At 44.3% G+C, this 22954-nt stretch overlaps 1 protein-coding gene across 3 annotated transcripts in view; it reads right to left on the bottom strand.

Moving 5' to 3' along the window:
- Positions 1 to 22954, bottom strand: part of rps6ka5 (ribosomal protein S6 kinase, polypeptide 5) — a 79485-nt gene that overhangs the window by 30538 nt on the left and 25993 nt on the right. For all 3 annotated transcript variants that reach the window (XM_061896240.1, XM_061896238.1, XM_061896239.1), the window contains 2 exons: positions 19050 to 19211; positions 8840 to 8965 (listed from right to left, as the gene is read on the bottom strand). In XM_061896240.1, coding sequence (XP_061752224.1) covers positions 8840 to 8965; positions 19050 to 19211 — 288 coding nt within the window. The remainder of the gene's footprint in view (positions 1 to 8839; positions 8966 to 19049; positions 19212 to 22954) is intronic.

The raw sequence follows: 22954 nt of genomic DNA, 5'->3' as shown, positions 1-22954 counted from the left end.
CATCGTTACTATAAGAGCTATACCAGCAGGAGCTTAGTCTTCAGGTGGGACACCCAAGTTGGACAGGTCTGCAGGTAGAGGCCTGAAAAGTGCAATCCACTACTCCAGGTTGGGGTAAAGACCCCATAGCTAAAGACCCATTTCCATGAAGAAAGCATCGTTACTATAAGAGCTATACCAGCAGGAGCTTAGTCTTCAGGTGGGACACCCAAGTTGGACAGGTCTGCAGGTAGAGGCCTGACAAAGTGCAATCCACTACTCCAGGTTGGGGTAAAGACCCCATAGCTAAAGACCCATTTCCATGAAGAAAGCATCGTTACTATAAGAGCTATACCAGCAGGAGCTTAGTCTTCAGGTGGGACACCCAAGTTGGACAGGTCTGCAGGTAGAGGCCTGACAAAGTGCAATCCACTACTCCAGGTTGGGGTAAAGACCCCATAGCTAAAGACCCATTTACATGAAGAAAGCATCGTTACTATAAGAGCTATACCAGCAGGAGCTTAGTCTTCAGGTGGGACACCCAAGTTGGACAGGTCTGCAGGTAGAGGCCTGACAAAGTGAAATCCACTACTCAAGGTTGGGGTAAAGACCCCATAGCTAAAGACCCATTTCCATGAAGAAAGCATCGTTACTATAAGAGCTATACCAGCAGGAGCTTAGTCTTCAGGTGGGACACCCAAGTTGGACAGGTCTGCAGGTAGAGGCCTGACAAAGTGCAATCCACTACTCCAGGTTGTGGTAAAGACCCCATAGCTAAAGACCCATTTCCATGAAGAAAGCATCGTTACTATAAGAGCTATACCAGCAGGAGCTTAGTCTTCAGGTGGGACACCCAAGTTGGACAGGTCTGCAGGTAGAGGCCTGACAAAGTGCAATCCACTACTCCAGGTTGGGGTAAAGACCCCATAGCTAAAGACCCATTTCCATGAAGAAAGCATCGTTACTATAAGAGCTATACCAGCAGGAGCTTAGTCTTCAGGTGGGACACCCAAGTTGGACAGGTCTGCAGGTAGAGGCCTGACAAAGTGCAATCCACTACTCCAGGTTGGGGTAAAGACCCCATAGCTAAAGACCCATTTCCATGAAGAAAGCATCGTTACTATAAGAGCTATACCAGCAGGAGCTTAGTCTTCAGGTGGGACACCCAAGTTGGACAGGTCTGCAGGTAGAGGCCTGACAAAGTGCAATCCACTACTCCAGGTTGGGGTAAAGACCCCATAGCTAAAGACCCATTTCCATGAAGAAAGCATCGTTACTATAAGAGCTATACCAGCAGGAGCTTAGTCTTCAGGTGGGACACCCAAGTTGGACAGGTCTGCAGGGAGAGGCCTGACAAAGTGCAATCCACTACTCCAGGTTGGGGTAAAGACCCCATAGCTAAAGACCCATTTCCATGAAGAAAGCATCTTTACTATAAGAGCTATACCAGCAGGAGCTTAGTCTTCAGGTGGGACACCCAAGTTGGACAGGTCTGCAGGTAGAGGCCTGACAAAGTGCAATCCACTACTCCAGGTTGGGGTAAAGACCCCCTAGCTAAAGACCCATTTCCATGAAGAAAGCATCGTTACTATAAGAGCTATACCAGCAGGAGCTTAGTCTTCAGGTGGGACACCCAAGCTGGACAGGTCTGAAGGTAGAGGCCTGACAAAGTGAAATCCACTACTCCAGGTTGGGGTAAAGACCCCATAGCTAAAGACCCATTTCCATGAAGAAAGCATCGTTACTATAAGAGCTATACCAGCAGGAGCTCAGTCTTCAGGTGGGACCCCCAAGTTGGACAGGTCTGAAGGTAGAGGCCTGACAAAGTGCAATCCACTACTCCAGGTTGGGGTAAAGACCCCATAGCTAAAGACCCATTTCCATGAAGAAAGCATCGTTACTATAAGAGCTAAACCAGCAGGAGCTTAGTCTTCAGGTGGGACACCCAAGTTGGACAGGTCTGAAGGTAGAGGCCTGACAAAGTGCAATCCACTACTCCAGGTTGGGGTAAAGACCCCATAGCTAAAGACCCATTTCCATGAAGAAAGCATCGTTACTATAAGAGCTATACCAGCAGGAGCTTAGTCTTCAGGTGGGACACCCAAGTTGGACAGGTCTGCAGGTAGAGGCCTGACAAAGTGCAATCCACTACTCCAGGTTGGGGTAAAGACCCCATAGCTAAAGACCCATTTCCATGAAGAAAGCATCGTTACTATAAGAGCTATACCAGCAGGAGCTTAGTCTTCAGGTGGGACACCCAAGTTGGACAGGTCTGCAGGTAGAGGCCTGACAAAGTGCAATCCACTACTCCAGGTTGGGGTAAAGACCCCATAGCTAAAGACCCATTTCCATGAAGAAAGCATCGTTACTATAAGAGCTATACCAGCAGGAGCTTAGTCTTCAGGTGGGACACCCAAGTTGGACAGGTCTGCAGGTAGAGGCCTGACAAAGTGCAATCCACTACTCCAGGTTGGGGTAAAGACCCCATAGCTAAAGACCCATTTCCATGAAGAAAGCATCGTTACTATAAGAGCTATACCAGCAGGAGCTTAGTCTTCAGGTGGGACACCCAAGTTGGACAGGTCTGCAGGTAGAGGCCTGACAAAGTGCAATCCACTACTCCAGGTTGGGGTAAAGACCCCATAGCTAAAGACCCATTTCCATGAAGAAAGCATCGTTACTATAAGAGCTATACCAGCAGGAGCTTAGTCTTCAGGTGGGACACCCAAGTTGGACAGGTCTGCAGGTAGAGGCCTGACAAAGTGCAATCCACTACTCCAGGTTGGGGTAAAGACCCCATAGCTAAAGACCCATTTCCATGAAGAAAGCATCGTTACTATAAGAGCTATACCAGCAGGAGCTTAGTCTTCAGGTGGGACACCCAAGTTGGACAGGTCTGCAGGTAGAGGCCTGACAAAGTGCAATCCACTACTCCAGGTTGGGGTAAAGACCCCATAGCTAAAGACCCATTTCCATGAAGAAAGCATCGTTACTATAAGAGCTATACCAGCAGGAGCTTAGTCTTCAGGTGGGACACCCAAGTTGGACAGGTCTGCAGGTAGAGGCCTGACAAAGTGCAATCCACTACTCCAGGTTGGGGTAAAGACCCCATAGCTAAAGACCCATTTCCATGAAGAAAGCATCGTTACTATAAGAGCTATACCAGCAGGAGCTTAGTCTTCAGGTGGGACACCCAAGTTGGACAGGTCTGAAGGTAGAGGCCTGACAAAATGCAATCCACTACTCCAGGTTGGGGTAAAGACCCCATAGCTAAAGACCCATTTCCATGAAGAAAGCATCGTTACTATAAGAGCTATACCAGCAGGAGCTTAGTCTTCAGGTGGGACACCCAAGTTGGACAGGTCTGCAGGTAGAGGCCTGAAAAGTGCAATCCACTACTCCAGGTTGGGGTAAAGACCCCATAGCTAAAGACCCATTTCCATGAAGAAAGCATCGTTACTATAAGAGCTATACCAGCAGGAGCTTAGTCTTCAGGTGGGACACCCAAGTTGGACAGGTCTGCAGGTAGAGGCCTGACAAAGTGCAATCCACTACTCCAGGTTGGGGTAAAGACCCCATAGCTAAAGACCCATTTCCATGAAGAAAGCATCGTTACTATAAGAGCTATACCAGCAGGAGCTTAGTCTTCAGGTGGGACACCCAAGTTGGACAGGTCTGCAGGTAGAGGCCTGACAAAGTGCAATCCACTACTCCAGGTTGGGGTAAAGACCCCATAGCTAAAGACCCATTTACATGAAGAAAGCATCGTTACTATAAGAGCTATACCAGCAGGAGCTTAGTCTTCAGGTGGGACACCCAAGTTGGACAGGTCTGCAGGTAGAGGCCTGACAAAGTGAAATCCACTACTCAAGGTTGGGGTAAAGACCCCATAGCTAAAGACCCATTTCCATGAAGAAAGCATCGTTACTATAAGAGCTATACCAGCAGGAGCTTAGTCTTCAGGTGGGACACCCAAGTTGGACAGGTCTGCAGGTAGAGGCCTGACAAAGTGCAATCCACTACTCCAGGTTGTGGTAAAGACCCCATAGCTAAAGACCCATTTCCATGAAGAAAGCATCGTTACTATAAGAGCTATACCAGCAGGAGCTTAGTCTTCAGGTGGGACACCCAAGTTGGACAGGTCTGCAGGTAGAGGCCTGACAAAGTGCAATCCACTACTCCAGGTTGGGGTAAAGACCCCATAGCTAAAGACCCATTTCCATGAAGAAAGCATCGTTACTATAAGAGCTATACCAGCAGGAGCTTAGTCTTCAGGTGGGACACCCAAGTTGGACAGGTCTGCAGGTAGAGGCCTGACAAAGTGCAATCCACTACTCCAGGTTGGGGTAAAGACCCCATAGCTAAAGACCCATTCCCATGAAGAAAGCATCGTTACTATAAGAGCTATACCAGCAGGAGCTTAGTCTTCAGGTGGGACACCCAAGTTGGACAGGTCTGCAGGTAGAGGCCTGACAAAGTGCAATCCACTACTCCAGGTTGGGGTAAAGACCCCATAGCTAAAGACCCATTTCCATGAAGAAAGCATCGTTACTATAAGAGCTATACCAGCAGGAGCTTAGTCTTCAGGTGGGACACCCAAGTTGGACAGGTCTGCAGGTAGAGGCCTGACAAAGTGCAATCCACTACTCCAGGTTGGGGTAAAGACCCCATAGCTAAAGACCCATTTCCATGAAGAAAGCATCTTTACTATAAGAGCTATACCAGCAGGAGCTTAGTCTTCAGGTGGGACACCCAAGTTGGACAGGTCTGCAGGTAGAGGCCTGACAAAGTGCAATCCACTACTCCAGGTTGGGGTAAAGACCCCATAGCTAAAGACCCATTTCCATGAAGAAAGCATCGTTACTATAAGAGCTATACCAGCAGGAGCTTAGTCTTCAGGTGGGACACCCAAGTTGGACAGGTCTGCAGGTAGAGGCCTGACAAAGTGCAATCCACTACCCCAGGTTGGGGTAAAGACCCCATAGCTAATGACCCATTTCCATGAAGAAAGCATCGTTACTATAAGAGCTATACCAGCAGGAGCTTAGTCTTCAGGTGGGACACCCAAGTTGGACAGGTTTGCAGGTAGAGGCCTGACAAAGTGCAATCCACTACTCTAGGTTGGGGTAAAGACCCCATAGCTAAAGACCCATTTCCATGAAGAAAGCATCGTTACTATAAGAGCTATACCAGCAGGAGCTTAGTCTTCAGGTGGGACACCCAAGTTGGACAGGTCTGCAGGTAGAGGCCTGACAAAGTGCAATCCACTACTCCAGGTTGGGGTAAAGACCCCATAGCTAAAGACCCATTTCCATGAAGAAAGCATCGTTACTATAAGAGCTATACCAGCAGGAGCTTAGTCTTCAGGTGGGACACCCAAGTTGGACAGGTCTGCAGGTAGAGGCCTGACAAAGTGCAATCCACTACTCCAGGTTGGGGTAAAGACCCCATAGCTAAAGACCCATTTCCATGAAGAAAGCATCGTTATTATAAGAGCTATACCAGCAGGAGCTTAGTCTTCAGGTGGGACACCCAAGTTGGACAGGTCTGCAGGTAGAGGCCTGACAAAGTGCAATCCACTACTCCAGGTTGGGGTAAAGACCCCATAGCTAAAGACCCATTTTCATGAAGAAAGCATCGTTACTATAAGAGCTATACCAGCAGGAGCTTAGTCTTCAGGTGGGACACCCAAGTTGGACAGGTCTGCAGGTAGAGGCCTGACAAAGTGCAATCCACTACTCCAGGTTGGGGTAAAGACCCCATAGCTAAAGACCCATTTCCATGAAGAAAGCATCGTTACTATAAGAGCTATACCAGCAGGAGCTTAGTCTTCAGGTGGGACACCCAAGTTGGACAGGTCTGCAGGTAGAGGCCTGACAAAGTGCAATCCACTACTCCAGGTTGGGGTAAAGACCCCATAGCTAAAGACCCATTTACATGAAGAAAGCATCGTTACTATAAGAGCTATACCAGCAGGAGCTTAGTCTTCAGGTGGGACACCCAAGTTGGACAGGTCTGCAGGTAGAGGCCTGACAAAGTGAAATCCACTACTCAAGGTTGGGGTAAAGACCCCATAGCTAAAGACCCATTTCCATGAAGAAAGCATCGTTACTATAAGAGCTATACCAGCAGGAGCTTAGTCTTCAGGTGGGACACCCAAGTTGGACAGGTCTGCAGGTAGAGGCCTGACAAAGTGCAATCCACTACTCCAGGTTGTGGTAAAGACCCCATAGCTAAAGACCCATTTCCATGAAGAAAGCATCGTTACTATAAGAGCTATACCAGCAGGAGCTTAGTCTTCAGGTGGGACACCCAAGTTGGACAGGTCTGCAGGTAGAGGCCTGACAAAGTGCAATCCACTACTCCAGGTTGGGGTAAAGACCCCATAGCTAAAGACCCATTTCCATGAAGAAAGCATCGTTACTATAAGAGCTATACCAGCAGGAGCTTAGTCTTCAGGTGGGACACCCAAGTTGGACAGGTCTGCAGGTAGAGGCCTGACAAAGTGCAATCCACTACTCCAGGTTGGGGTAAAGACCCCATAGCTAAAGACCCATTTCCATGAAGAAAGCATCGTTACTATAAGAGCTATACCAGCAGGAGCTTAGTCTTCAGGTGGGACACCCAAGTTGGACAGGTCTGCAGGTAGAGGCCTGACAAAGTGAAATCCACTACTCCAGGTTGGGGTAAAGACCCCATAGCTAAAGACCCATTTCCATGAAGAAAGCATCGTTACTATAAGAACTATACCAGCAGGAGCTTAGTCTTCAGGTGGGACACCCAAGTTGGACAGGTCTGAAGGTAGAGGCCTGACAAAGTGCAATCCACTACTCCAGGTTGGGGTAAAGACCCCATAGCTAAAGACCCATTTCCATGAAGAAAGCATCGTTACTATAAGAGCTATACCAGCAGGAGCTTAGTCTTCAGGTGGGACCCCCAAGTTGGACAGGTCTGAAGGTAGAGGCCTGACAAAGTGCAATCCACTACTCCAGGTTGGGGTAAAGACCCCATAGCTTAAGACCCATTTCCATGAAGAAAGCATCGTTACTATAAGAGCTATACCAGCAGGAGCTTACTCTTCAGGTGGGACACCCAAGTTGGACAGGTCTGCAGGTAGAGGCCTGACAAAGTGCAATCCACTACTCCAGGTTGGGGTAAAGACCCCCTAGCTAAAGACCCATTTCCATGAAGAAAGCATCGTTACTATAAGAGCTATACCAGCAGGAGCTTAGTCTTCAGGTGGGACACCCAAGCTGGACAGGTCTGAAGGTAGAGGCCTGACAAAGTGAAATCCACTACTCCAGGTTGGGGTAAAGACCCCATAGCTAAAGACCCATTTCCATGAAGAAAGCATCGTTACTATAAGAGCTATACCAGCAGGAGCTTAGTCTTCAGGTGGGACACCCAAGTTGGACAGGTCTGCAGGTAGAGGCCTGACAAAGTGCAATCCACTACTCCAGGTTGGGGTAAAGACCCCATAGCTAAAGACCCATTTCCATGAAGAAAGCATCGTTACTATAAGAGCTATACCAGCAGGAGCTTAGTCTTCAGGTGGGACACCCAAGTTGGACAGGTCTGCAGGTAGAGGCCTGACAAAGTGCAATCCACTACTCCAGGTTGGGGTAAAGACCCCATAGCTAAAGACCCATTTCCATGAAGAAAGCATCGTTACTATAAGAGCTATACCAGCAGGAGCTTAGTCTTCAGGTGGGACACCCAAGTTGGACAGGTCTGAAGGTAGAGGCCTGACAAAGTGCAATCCACTACTCCAGGTTGGGGTAAAGACCCCATAGCTAAAGACCCATTTCCATGAAGAAAGCATCGTTACTATAAGAGCTATACCAGCAGGAGCTTAGTCTTCAGGTGGGACACCCAAGTTGGACAGGTCTGCAGGTAGAGGCCTGACAAAGTGCAATCCACTACTCCAGGTTGGGGTAAAGACCCCATAGCTAAAGACCCATTTCCATGAAGAAAGCATCGTTACTATAAGAGCTATACCAGCAGGAGCTTAGTCTTCAGGTGGGACACCCAAGTTGGACAGGTCTGCAGGTAGAGGCCTGACAAAGTGCAATCCACTACTCCAGGTTGGGGTAAAGACCCCATAGCTAAAGACCCATTTCCATGAAGAAAGCATCGTTACTATAAGAGCTATACCAGCAGGAGCTTAGTCTTCAGGTGGGACACCCAAGTTGGACAGGTCTGCAGGTAGAGGCCTGACAAAGTGCAATCCACTACTCCAGGTTGGGGTAAAGACCCCATAGCTAAAGACCCATTTCCATGAAGAAAGCATCGTTACTATACGAGCTATACCAGCAGGAGCTTAGTCTTCAGGTGGGACACCCAAGTTGGACAGGTCTGAAGGTAGAGGCCTGACAAAGTGCAATCCACTACTCCAGGTTGGGGTAAAGACCCCATAGCTAAAGACCCATTTCCATGAAGAAAGCATCGTTACTATAAGAGCTATACCAGCAGGAGCTTAGTCTTCAGGTGGGACACCCAAGTTGGACAGGTCTGCAGGTAGAGGCCTGACAAAGTGCAATCCACTACTCCAGGTTGGGGTTGGACACATAGCTAAAGACCCATTTTAATGAAGAAAGCATCGTTACTATAAGCACAAAAAAAAAAGTGCTGGAGCATGATGTGTACACATGATGCCCCCCCTTCACATTTCTGACTGCCCCCACATATAAGCATGCCTAGAACCGCCCCTGGTTCACAGGGGGTACATCGCTGCAAAAAGGTTGAGAACCACTGCAGTACTGTGTATGGACAAACTGTACTAAAGTTGTTTTTATGGTTTAAAAAAATTAAAATTAAAAATTAAAAATGTTACCGTAAAATCCATGGTCATTTTTGGTACCTTCATCATGGCGCTGCGGGCGACAGCAGCAGAGCCCGGACGCTCGGATCCGCCGCAAAGCTGGACCGGGTCGTCCATCACCACGTTCCTCTTGAACAGGATGGAGGGGGCCATGAAAGAGTAACCCTTTTGAGGAAGAAAAAAAAAAAACACATCTTGTTTGCGGGCAAAACAATGTCACCACAAACTTTTGGCACTATTGAACCTACACTGCAAAAAGTCAGTGTTCAAAAACAAAAACAAAAATACAAAAATTAGGGGGTATTTTATTTGAAATAAGCTAAATTATCTGCCAATAGGACAAGAAAATTTGTCTTGTTCTAAACGAATGAACCTAAAAACACCTTAAAATAAGAATATTCTCACTGATAACAAGTGCACTTTTTTTGTGAGGAAAAAAAAGGACCTTTTTGCTCATCCATCCATCCATTTTCTACCGCTTATTCCCTTTCGCCTATCTCAGCTCCAATATTTTGAAAAAATATCTCTGGGCCCGAGTGTTTCTGTTTGTTTCCCGGCATAGCTCGGTTGGTAGAGTGGCCGTGCCAGCAACTTGAGGGTTGCAGGTTCGATTCCCGCTTCCGCCATCCTAGTCACTGCCGTTGTGTCCTTGGGCAAGACACTTTACCCACCTGCTCCCAGTGCCACCCACACTGGTTTAAATGTAACTTAGATATTGGGTTTCACTATGTAAAGTGCTTTGAGTCACTAGAGAAAAAGCGCTATATAAATATAATTCACTTCAATTCACTTCACTTAAATTAAGTACAAACCCCGTTTCCATATGAGTTGGGAAACTGTGTTAGATGTAAATATAAACAAAATACAATGATTTGCAAATCATTTTCAAGCCATATTCAGTTGAATATGCTACAAAGACAACATATTTGATGTTCAAACTGATAAACATTTTTTAGTTGCGAATAATCATTAACTTCAGAATTAAATGCAGGCAACACGTGACAAAGAAGTTGGGAAAGGTGGCAATAAATACTGATAAAGTTGAGGAATGCTCATCAAACACTTATTTGGAACATCCCACAGGTGTGCAGGCTAATTGGGAACAGGTGGGTGCCATGATTGGGTATAAAAACATCCATCCATCCACTTCCTAGCGCTTATTCCCTTTTTGGGGTCGCGGGGGGCGCTGGCGCCTATCTCAGCTACAATCGGGCGGAAGGCGGGGTACACCCTGGACAAGTCGCCACCTCATCGCAGGGCCGGTATAAAAACAGTTTCCCAAAAAATGTTCAGTCTTTCACAAGAAAGGATGGGGCGAGGTACACCCCTTTGTCCACAACTGCGTGAGCAAATAATCAAACAATTAAAGAACAATGTTTCTCAAAGTGCAATTGCAAGAAATTTAGGGATTTCAACATCTACGGTCCATGTCATCAAAAGGTTCAGAGAATCTGGAGAAATCACTCCACGTAAGCGGCATGGCCGGAAACCAACATTGAATGACCGTGACCTTCGATCCCCTGTATCTAAAACCGACATCAATCTCTAAAGGATATCACCACATGGGCTTAGGAACACTTCAGAAAACCAGTGTCACTAAATACAGTTGGTCGCTACATCTGTAAGTGCAAGTTAAAGCTCTATTATGCAAAGCGAAAGCCATTTATCAACAACATCCAGAAAGGCCACCGGCTTCTCTGGGCCCGAGACCATCTAAGAAGGACTGATGCAAAGTGGAAACGTGTTCTGTGGTCTGACGAGTCCACATTTCAAATTGTTTTTGGAAATATTCGACATTGTGTAATCCGTACCAAAAAGGAAGCGAACCATCCAGACTGTTATCGACGCAAAGTTCAAAAGCCAGCATCTGTGATGGTATGGGGGTGCATTAGTGCCCAAGGCATGGGTAACTTACACATCTGTGAAGGCACCATTAATGCTGAAAGGTACATACATGTTTTGGAAAAACTTACGCTGCCATCTAAGCGACGTCTTTTTCATGGACGCTCCTGCTTATTTCAACAAGACAATGCCAAGCCACATGTTACAACAGCGTGGCTTTGTAAAAAAAAAAAGAGCACGGGTACTTTCCTGGCCCGCCTGCAGTCCAGACATGTCTCCCATCGAAAATGTGTGGCGCGTTATGAAGCCTAAAATACGACAGCGGAGACCTCCAAACACGACCAGTTGAGTTCATACCAAAATGGATACTTGGATGATACAGCAGACGATTGGGAGAATGTCATGAGGTCAGATGAAACCAAAATAGAACTTTTTGGTATAAACTCAACTCGTCGTGTTTGGAGGAAGAAGAATACTGAGTTGCATCCCAAGAACACCATACCTACTGTGAAGCATGGGGGTGGAAACATCATGCTTTGGGGCTGTTTTTCCGCTAAGGGGACAGGACGATTGATCCGTGTTAAGGAAAGAATGAATGGGGCCATGTATCGTGAGATTTTGAGCCAAAACCTCCTTCCATCAGTGAGAGCTTTGAATGGTTGACCAAATACTTATTTTCTACCATAATTTACAAATAAATTCTTTAAAATTCCTTGATTTTTTTTTCCACATTCTGTCTCTCACAGTTGAAGTGTACCTATGATGAACATTACAGAACTCGGTCATCATTTTAAGTGGGAGAACTTGCTGACTAAATACTTTTTTGCCCCACTGTATATGTGCGCATATTAAGGAATGTTGATGTGCGTGTAAGAAATATAAAGTATTTACATTCAATGCCAATTTTAAGTCAACGACATGGGTGCATTTTACACAAAAATTGCCAACAAAAAAAAGGAATCAAACAGGGATAAGTGAAATAATTGGACTGCCAGTGTTTTAATTGTTAAGGTAGTCCCGATATTGCAAAAAAAACAAAACAACACCCATCAGACTGACATAAAAATTCATAAGAAATGACGACAAAACACCTATCAGGCACGCACACGTAGAAACAGCACGAACAAGTGTCCACCTTGCATGGAAAAACAAAAACATGAATTTAGGAGCGTCTTGCAGCCAATAATTGAAGACCGGAGCTCTTTAAACAGAGCCGTGGTGAGAGGATGAAGTCATTTTAAGTGGGAGAACTTGCACAATCGCTGGCTGACTAAATACTGTATAGTGTTTCTGTTTGTTTCCTTAGCTCTCATGCTAGCGCCATTTGTCTGCCTTTTCTGCTTAGCACCACTGTTTCTCTTCCTAGCCGGTTTTCGAGTTTAATAAATCTTAATTTCTTGCCCGACGCATCCCTGGATGAACAAATCCGGCTATGCCAACCAGGTCTCACATATATATATGAACAAAATATTAAAATAGGTGCGCCTTATAGTGCGGAAAATACGGTACATATACTTTTGTGTGGAATTACGGTTAATCGGGAGCATTTACGGTTAATTTTCCTGGACTTCACGGCGGCAGAGGGGTTAGTGCGTCTGCCTCACAATACGAAGTTCCTGCAGTCCTGGGTTCAAATCCCAGGCTCGGGATCTTTCTGTGTGGAGTTTGCATGTTCTCCCCGTGAATGCGTGGGTTCCCTCCGGGTACTCCGGCTTCCTCCCACTTCCAAAGACATGCACCTGGGGATAGGCCCCTCCCACCTCCAAAGACATGCACCTGGGGATAGGCCCCTCCCACCTCCAAAGACATGCACCTGGGGATAGGTTGATTGGCAACACTAAATTGGCCCTAGTGTGTGAATGTGAGTGTGAATGTTGTCTGTCTATCTGTGTTGGCGACTTGTCCAGGGTGTACCCCGCCTTCCGCCCGATTGTAGCTGAGATAGGCGCCGGCGCCCCTCACGACCCCTGGGGATAGGCCCCTCCCACTTCCAAAGACATGCACCTGGGGAAAGGTTGATTGGCAACACAAAATTGGCCCTAGTGTGTGAATGTTGTCTGTCTATCTGTGTTGGCCCTGCGATGAGCTGGCGACTTGTCCAGGGTGTACCCCGCCTTCCGCCCGATTGTAGCTGAGATAGGCGCCAGCGCCCCTCACGACCCCTGGGGATAGGCCCCTCCCACCTCCAAAGACATGCACCTGGGGATAGGTTGATTGGCAACACTAAATTGGCCCTAGTGTGTGAATGTTGTCCGTCTATCTGTGTTGGCCCTGCGATGAGGTGGCATCTTGTCCAGGGTGTACACCGCCTTCCGCACGATTGTAGCTGAGATAGGCGCCAGCGCCCCTCACGACCCCTGGGGATAGGCCCCTCCCACCTCCACAGACATGCACCTGGGAATAGGTTGATTGGCAACACTAAATTGGCCCTAGTGTGTGAATGTGAGTGTGAATGTTGTTGGCCCTGCGATGAGGTGGCGACTTGTCCAGGGTGTACCCCGCCTTCCGCCCGATTGTAGCTGAGATAGACGCCAGCGCCCCTCACGACCCCAAAAGGGAATAAGCGGTAGAAAATGGATGGATTGACACACTTTTGTGAGTACTTCCTGTTGGCACGTCAATAATCGGACCCATTCCGGTCATTTCGAAGCCGTTCAGCTGTTCCTTTTTTGTTGTTCCCAAACGCTCTTTGTGAGGCGACGACTGCAAAAGGATTCCGGAGCGCTAATCTCTCCCGTGCACACACACACACACACACACACACACACACAGCTGTGACAGTCGCGGATGGACGGAAGCATGGATGCTCAGAATGAATGAAATGCCCCAAATTGCCGGGCTTGAAAATGTGATTGCTGTGCTGTCAAATTACAGCCTGGTGCTCCTAATGCAATTTTAATTCTGTTTTGTTAGGCAGCATCAAGGGGAGGGTAGTGGGGGGGGGGGCGGGGGGGTGGGGGGGGATGGGGGGGAACACACCCAGCGGCACATTTTCAAACCCAGCTTCATTGCTGCTTGCAAATTGTAAAGACCCCCCTCTCCACTCCTTAATTCCAGCCTGCATGAACGGCAGCTGGGGGGGGGAGGAAGAAAAAAATAAATAAAAAATGAAAAAAAAAAAAAAAAAACCCCAGCGAGATGAAGTTGGCAATCAGAAGCCGGGAGGCGTAACCCCGGGCAGACGCGCCGCCGCTCCGTGAGAGTGTCCTCTTTTATTCCGGCGGAGAAGCCGCTTAATGCGTCCATTGATCTCGCCGGCTCGAGCATCCAGAAGGCAATCAAGAGTTGAGTTTTTCCACGCCTGGCGAAGGAGTTACGGGGGCCCCCGTATTACGGTTCAAAGCGCCGTCAAAAATAGTCATCGGCATCTGTTACTTCGGTGAGGACTGCATGTGGCGGCAATTACGCCCATAAAAAAAAAAGGCGGCGTTTATGAATAGCGACGCGGCGCTCGCGAGACGTGATGTTGACTTACAGCAACCTTTTGAGGACATTCAGAACTTTGCGCCACGACTTGGTTTGCAGTGGAGTGGGTCTAATATTGTCAGAGGCAATGTTTCACACGCAAGACGTAGTGGATTTTTGCGGACTATAAGGCGCACTTAAAATTATTTCGTTTTCTCAAAACTCGACAGTGCGCCTTATAAGCCGGTGCGCCTAATGTACGGAATAATTCTGCTTGTGCTTACCGATATTGAAGCTATTTTACTTGGTACATGGGGAAATGATGAGTGTGACCAGTAGATGGCAGTCACACATAAGAAATACGTGTTGACTGCAATATGATGGCAGTCACACATAAGAAATACGTGTAGACTGCAATATGATGGCAGTCACACTTAAGAGATATGTGTAGACTGCAATATGATGGCAGTCACACTTAAGAGATACGTGTAGACCGCAAAATGATGGCAGTTGCACATAAGAGATACGTGTGGACTGCAATATGATGGCAGTCACACATAAGAGATACGTGTAGACTGCAATATGATGGCAGTCACACATAAGAGATACGTGTCGACTGCAATAGGATGGCAGTCACACATAAGAGATACGTGTAGACTGCAATATGATGGCAGTCACACTTAAGAGATACGTGTAGACCGCAAAATGATGGCAGTCGCACATAAGAGATATATGTCGACTGCAATATGATGGCAGTCACACTTAAGAGATACGTGTAGACTTCAATATGATGGCAGTCACACATAAGAGATACGTTTCGACTGCAATATGATGGTAGTCAAACATAATATATACGTGTAGACTGTAATATGATGGCAGTCACACATAAGAGATAGGTGTAGACTGCAATATGACGGCAGTCACACATAAGAGATATGTGTGGACTGCAATATGATGGCAGTCACACATAAGGGATATGTGTGGACTGCAATATGATGGCAGTCACACATAAGGGATACGTGTAGACTGCAATATGACAGCAGTCACACAAAAGTGATATGTGTAGACTGCAATATGATGGCAGTTGCACATAAGAGATACATGTAGACTGCATAATGATGGCAGTCACACACAAGAGATACGTGTCGACTGCAATATGATGGCAGTCACACATAAGAGATAAGTGTAGACTGCAATATGATGGCAGTCACACATAAGAGATAAGTGTAGACTGCAATATGACGGCAGTCACACATAAGAGATACGTGTAGACCGCAATATGATGGCAGTCACACACAAGGGATACGTGTGGACTGCCATATGATGGCAGTCAGACATAAGAGATGTGTGTAGACTGCAATATGACAGCAGTCACACATAAGAGATACGTGTAGACTGCAATATGATGGCAGTCACACTTAAGAGGTATGTGTAGACTGCCATATGATGGCAGTCACACTTAAGAAATACGTGTAGACTGCAATATGATGGCAGTCACACATAAGAAATACGTGTAGACTGCCATATGATGGCAGTCACACTTAAGAAATACGTGTAGACTGCAATATGATGGCAGTCACACTTAAGAAATACGTGTAGACTGCAATATGACGGCAGTCACTCATAAGAGATACGTGTAGACTGCAATATGATGGCAGTCACACATAAGAGATACGTGTAGACTGCAATATGATGGCAGTCACACTTAAGAGATACGTGTAGACCGCAAAATGATGGCAGTCGCACATAAGAGATATATGTCGACTGCAATATGATGGCAGTCACACTTAAGAGATACGTGTAGACTTCAATATGATGGCAGTCACACATAAGAGATACGTTTCGACTGCAATATGATGGTAGTCAAACATAATATATACGTGTAGACTGTAATATGATGGCAGTCACACATAAGAGATAGGTGTAGACTGCAATATGACGGCAGTCACACATAAGAGATATGTGTGGACTGCAATATGATGGCAGTCACACATAAGGGATACGTGTAGACTGCAATATGACAGCAGTCACACAAAAGTGATATGTGTAGACTGCAATATGATGGCAGTTGCACATAAGAGATACATGTAGACTGCATAATGATGGCAGTCACACACAAGAGATACGTGTCGACTGCAATATGATGGCAGTCACACATAAGAGATACATTTTGACTACAATATGATGGCAGTCACACATAAGAGATACGTTTCGACTGCAATATGATGGCAGTAACACATAAGAGATACGTGTCAACTGCAATATGATGGCAGTCACACATAAGAGATACGTTTCGACTGCAATATGATGGCAGTCACACATAAGAGATACGTGTGGATTGCAATATGATGGCAGTCACACATAAGAGATACGTGCCGACTGCAATATGATGGCAGTCACACATAAGAGATACGTTTTGACTGCAATATGATGGCAGTCACACATTAGAGATACGTTTCGACTGCAATATGATGGTAGTCACACATAAGAGATACGTGAAGACTGCAATATGATGGCAGTCACACATAAGAGATACGTGTCGACTGATATATGATGGGAGTCACACACAAGGGATACGTGTAGACTGCAATATGATGGCAGTCACACATTAGAGATACGTTTCGACTGCAATATGATGGCAGTAACACATAAGAGATACGTGTCAACTGCAATATGATGGCAGTCACACATAAGAGATACGTGAAGACTGCAATATGATGGCAGTCACACATAAGAGATACGTGTAGACTGCAATATGATGGCAGTCGCACATAGGAGATACGTGAAGACTGCAATGTGATGGCAGTCACACATAAGAGATACGTGTAGACTGCAATATGATGGCAGTCGCACATAGGAGATACGTGAAGACTGCAATGTGATGGCAGTCACACATAAGAGATACGTGTAGCCTGCAATATGATGGCAGTCACACATTAGAGATACGTTTCGACTGCAATATGATGGCAGTCACACATAAGAGATACGTTTCGACTGCAATATGATGGTAGTCACACATAAGAGATACGTGAAGACTGCAATATGATGGCAGTCACACATAAGATACGTGTAGACTGCAATATGATGGCAGTCACACATAAGAGATACGTGTCGACTGATATATGATGGGAGTCACACACAAGGGATACGTGTCGACTGCAATATGATGGCAGTCACACATTAGAGATACGTTTCGACTGCAATATGATGGCAGTAACACATAAGAGATACGTGTCAACTGCAATATGATGGCAGTCACACATAAGAGATACGTGAAGACTGCAATATGATGGCAGTCACACATAAGAGATACGTGTAGACTGCAATATGATGGCAGTCACACATAAGACATACGTGTAGACTGCAATATGATGGCAGTCACACATAAGAGATACGTGTAGACTGCAATATGATGGCAGTCACACATAAGACATACGTGTAGACTGCAATATGATGGCAGTCACACATAAGACATACGTGTAGACTGCAATATGATGGCAGTCACACATAAGAGATACGTGTAGACTGCAATATGATGGTAGTCACACATAAGAGATACGTGTAGACTGCAATATGATGGCAGTCACACATAAGAGATACGTGTAGACTGCAATATGATGGCAGTCACACATAAGACATACGTGTAGACTGCAATATGATGGTAGTCACACATAAGAGATACGTGAAGACTGCAATATGATGGCAGTCACACATAAGAGATACGTGTAGACTGCAATATGATGGCAGTCACACATAAGACATACGTGTAGACTGCAATATGATGGCAGTCACACATAAGAGATACGTGTAGACTGCAATATGATGGCAGTCACACATAAGACATACGTGTAGACTGCAATATGATGGCAGTCACACATAAGACATACGTGTAGACTGCAATATGATGGCAGTCACACATAAGAGATACGTGTAGACTGCAATATGATGGCAGTCAGACATAAGAGATATGTGTAGACTGCAATATGATGGCAGTCACACATAAGAGATACATGTAAACTGCAATATGATGGCAGTCACACATAAGAGATACGTGCAGACTGCAATATGACTCATGTAAACAACACCAACATTTTATATGTTCCATTGAAAATATAAAGCATTTCACACGGCGCTCAAAAATGTATCAAAATGTTTTAGTAGGACTTTGGTAAGCTATGAAGCCTCAGTATTATTATGGTGTGTGAATAAGGTAAGACATTGTTTGGCGTTTTGTTTCGCAATATTAGGCAAAAGCAACTTTTCTTACCTTCTTATCTGTATTTGGGATCTGCATAAGTCCTGAAAATCTGCGTGTGACTGCCTTTGTAGTTTGTGTCGACAGCGTAGTCAATAAGCTTCTTGTTTTTCTCTATATTCTTGTTTTTGGACCTCCGCTGTTGCCATTTCTAATATAAAGTAGGGTAAAGTTCTCACTTATATCTGTCAGTAGATTCCCCATGAAAGTGCTAAAACGTACCGGTGTAGTGAGTTTACATTATTCACCCAAGGAACTTTAGTTATTAGAGCGTTCCGGTGGGAGGGATTTTCCACGGGACACATTTCGGGTGTTGTTGTTGCACTAGTGAGCCACAAATGAGGAGATGCTGCTCCGTTATTGATTGAAGTAAAGTCTGAATGTCATAAAAACAGTTAGCGCTATGTTTTGCCACTTTTTCCACTCCTGTCCTTGCACGCTACACCGCTACAACGAAGATGACGGGGAGAAGACGCTGTCCAAGTGGAGGCACGTAAATAAGACCGCCCACAAAACGGCGAATCATGAAAAGACTGTCATAAAGCTACTTGAAGATGGTCTGTAAAACATCATCTGTGCAACATTTTGAGCAAAGAACCACCATTCCATGTTATGTAGACCACAAAGAAGACTTTTACTTTTAGAAAATAATCATAATAAGACTCCTTTAATGCGCCTTTTGTATCAGTGTGCCTTATAACCCGGTGCGCCCTATGGTAAATATCAGGCCAGGGTCTTACATCTCACCTGGAAGATGCGATCACAGTTCTGAGGCAGGGCGGCGGGCGAGTAGGTGGGGTCCATCTCCGTGAACTCTTCCGCAAAGTTGCTGACGTCCAGTTCGTCCCGGATCACCGGCTTGAACGGCGCCGGCACCGTTTTGGCTGCCAGGTCCTCCCAGTTGATTTTCTACAGGGGGAGGAGAAAAAAACGATGTGAATTCCATGGAAGGGACTTTAAATTTTGGATTGCTTCTCAATTATTGTGTGAATGCTCTAAAACATTTACACACATGCTTTCTAACCCAAAATTAATCTATTTATCATTATTATTCTTCTCCAGATTTTGGCGCGCTCTAACTTCCACATTTTTCATCCAATTCAAAGCGTTCCAACTTTAAACTGTTCGGCCTATTCAGGAATAAAAGGATTTCCTTTGACAAATCCCCAGATTTCCCAGAATTCCAGGTTTTCCAGGTCACTTTCCCCATTCAAAATGAATTGGCCATTTTTCAAACTTCCACCATTTTCACATTTTTCAACCTATTCAAACCATTCCACCTTCAACACATTCCACTCATCCTGGAAATTCTAACTATCATTTTAAAAGTACAAAAAAATTCCAAGAATTCCCTTTTTTTTTTAAACCCTTTTTTCTGGCGACTACTCCTTCCACATTTTTCAACCCACTTCAACGTCAAAACATTCAAGTCTTTTAACATGTTCCCTAAAATTCCCGAAATTCCATGAACATTTCCTTTGAAATGAATGGGACCTTCCACATTTTTCATCCAATTCAAAGCGTTCCAACTTTAAACTGTTCAGCCTATTCAGGAATAAAATGATTTTCTTTGGACAAATCCCCAAAATTCCCAGATTTCCCAGAATTCCAGGTTTTCCAAGTCACTTTCCCCATTCAAAATGAATTGGCCATTTTTCAAATTTCCACCATTTTCACATTTTTCGACCTATTCAAACCATTCCACCTTCAACACATTCCACTCATCCTGGAAATTCTAACTATCATTTTACAAGTACAAAAAAATTCCAAGAATTCCCTTTTTTTTTTTAAACCCTTTTTTCTGGCGACTATTCCTTCCACATTTTTCAACCCACTTCAACGTCAAAACATTCAAGTCTTTTAACATGTTCCCTAAAATTCCCGAAATTCCATGAAAATTTCCTTTGAAATGAATGGGACCTTCCACATTTTTCATCCAATTCAAAGCGTTCCAACTTTAAACTGTTCAGCCTATTCAGGAATAAAATGATTTTCTTTGGACAAATCCCCAAAATTCCCAGATTTCCCAGAATTCCAGGTTTTCCAAGTCACTTTCCCCATTCAAAATGAATTGGCCATTTTTCAAATTTCCACCATTTTCACATTTTTCAACCTATTCAAACCATTCCACCTTCAACACATTCCACTCATCCTGGAAATTCTAACTATCATTTTACAAGTACAAAAAAATTCCAAGAATTCCCTCATTTTTTCAAACCCTTTTTTCTGGCGACTACTCCTTCCACATTTTTCAACCCACTTCAACGTCAAAACATTCAAGTCTTTTAACATGTTCCCTAAAATTCCCGAAATTCCATGAAAATTTCCTCTGAAATGAATGGGACCTTCCATATTTTTCATCCAATTCAAAGCGTTCCAACTTTAAACTGTTCAGCCTATTCAGGAATAAAAGGATTTTCTTTGGACAAATCCCCAAAATTCCCAGATTTCCCAGAATTCCAGGTTTTCCAAGTCACTTTCCCCATTCAAAATGAATTGGGCATTTTTCAAAATTTCCACTATTTCCACATTTTTCCAACTTAGTCAACAAACCATTCCACCTTCAACACATTGCACTCATCCTGGAAATTCTAAACTATCACTTTTCCACGTTCAAAAAAATTCCAAGAATTCACAGAAACTCCCTTTTTTCAAACCCTTTTTTGACCTTTTTTTCTGGAAACTACTCCTCCCACATTTTTGAACCCACTTCATTCGTTCTGCCGTCAAAACATTCAAGTCTTTTAACGTTTTCCCAAAAATTCCCAAAATTCCATGAAATTTCCATTGAAATGAATAGGACACTTTTCAACTCCCACATTCTTCATCCGATTGAAGCTGTTCCAACTCCAAACTTTTCAACATTCTAACTATTCTTACATTCATTCTACATTCTGTCAGCATTTCACTTCAACTTAAGCTTTGGAGCATTCACACCTCATCTTGTTCTTCTCCAGATTTTGGCGCACTCTACCTTCCACATTTTTCACCCGATTCAAAGCTTTCCAACTTCAAACTGTTCACCCTATTCGGGAATCAAAGACATTCTTAGGACAAATCCCCAAAATTCCCAGAGTTCCCAGAATTCCAGGTTTTCCAGGTCACTTTCCCCATTCAAAATGATTTGGCCATTTTTCAAATTTCCACCATTTTCACATTTTTCAACCTATTCAAACCATTCCACCTTCAACACATTCCACTCATCCTGGAAATTCTAACTATCATTTTACAAGTACAAAAAAATTCCAAGAATTCCCATTTTTCTAAAACCCTTTTTTCTGGCGACTACTCCTTCCACATTTTTCAACCCACTTCAACGTCAAAACATTCAAGTCTTTTAACATTTTCCCTAAAATTCCCGAAATTCCATGAAAATTTCCTTTGAAATGAATGGGACCTTCCACATTTTTCAACCAATTCAAAGCGTTCCAACTTTAAACTGTTCAGCCTATTCAGGAATAAAAGGATTTTCTTTGGACAAATCCCCAAAATTCCCAGATTTCCCAGAATTCCAGGTTTCCCAAGTCATTTTCCCCATTCAAAATGAATTGGCCATTTTTCAAATTTCCACCATTTTCACATTTTTCAACCTATTCAAACCATTCCACCTTCAACACATTCCACTCATCCTGGAAATTCTAACTATCATTTTACAAGTACAAAAAAATTCCAAGAATTCCCTTTTTTTTCAAACCCTTTTTTCTGGCGACTACTCCTTCCACATTTTTCAACCCACTTCAACGTCAAAACATTCAAGTCTTTTAACATTTTCCCTAAAATTCCCGAAATTCCATGAACATTTCCTTTGAAATGAATGGGACCTTCCACATTTTTCATCCAATTCAAAGCGTTCTAACTTCAAACTGTTCACCCTATTCGGGAATCAAAGACATTCTTTGGACAAATCCCCAAAATTCCCAGATTTCCCAGAATTCCAGGTCATTTTCCCCATTCAAAATGAATTGGCCATTTTTCAAATTTCCACCATTTTCACATTTTTCAACCTATTCAAACCATTCCACCTTCAACACATTCCACTCATCCTGGAAATTCTAACTATCATTTTACAAGTACAAAAAAATTCCAAGATTTCCTTTTTTTTTTAAACCCTTTTTTCTGGCGACTACTCCTTCCACATTTTTCAACCCACTTCTACATCAAAACATTCAAGTCTTTTAACATTTTCCCTAAAATTCCCGAAATTCCATGAAAATTTCTTTTGAAATGAATGGGACCTTCCACATTTTTCATCCAATTCAAAGCGTTCCAACTTTAAACTGTTCAGCCTATTCAGGAATAAAATGATTTTCTTTGGACAAATCCCCAAAATTCCCAGATTTCCCAGAATTCCAGGTTTTCCAGGTCACTTTCCCCATTCAAAATGAATTGGGCATTTATCAAAACTTCCACTATTTCCACATTTTTCCAACTTAGTCAACAAACCATTCCACCTTCAACACATTGCACTCATCCTGGAATTTCTAAACTATCATTTTTCCAAGTTCAAAAAAATTCCCAAGAAGTCACAGAAACTCTCTTTTTTCAAACCCTTTTTTGACCTTTTTTTCTGGAAACTACTCCTCCCACATTTTTGAACCCACTTCATTCGTTCCGCCGTCAAAACATTCAAGTCTTTTAACGTTTTCCCCAAA

This window comes from Nerophis ophidion, linkage group LG03, assembly GCF_033978795.1.
Source record: "Nerophis ophidion isolate RoL-2023_Sa linkage group LG03, RoL_Noph_v1.0, whole genome shotgun sequence".
NCBI classification, from domain to species: domain Eukaryota; kingdom Metazoa; phylum Chordata; class Actinopteri; order Syngnathiformes; family Syngnathidae; genus Nerophis; species Nerophis ophidion.
The sequence above is the reverse complement of the archived record's forward strand: the minus strand, read 5'-3'. Positions and strand labels throughout refer to the sequence as shown.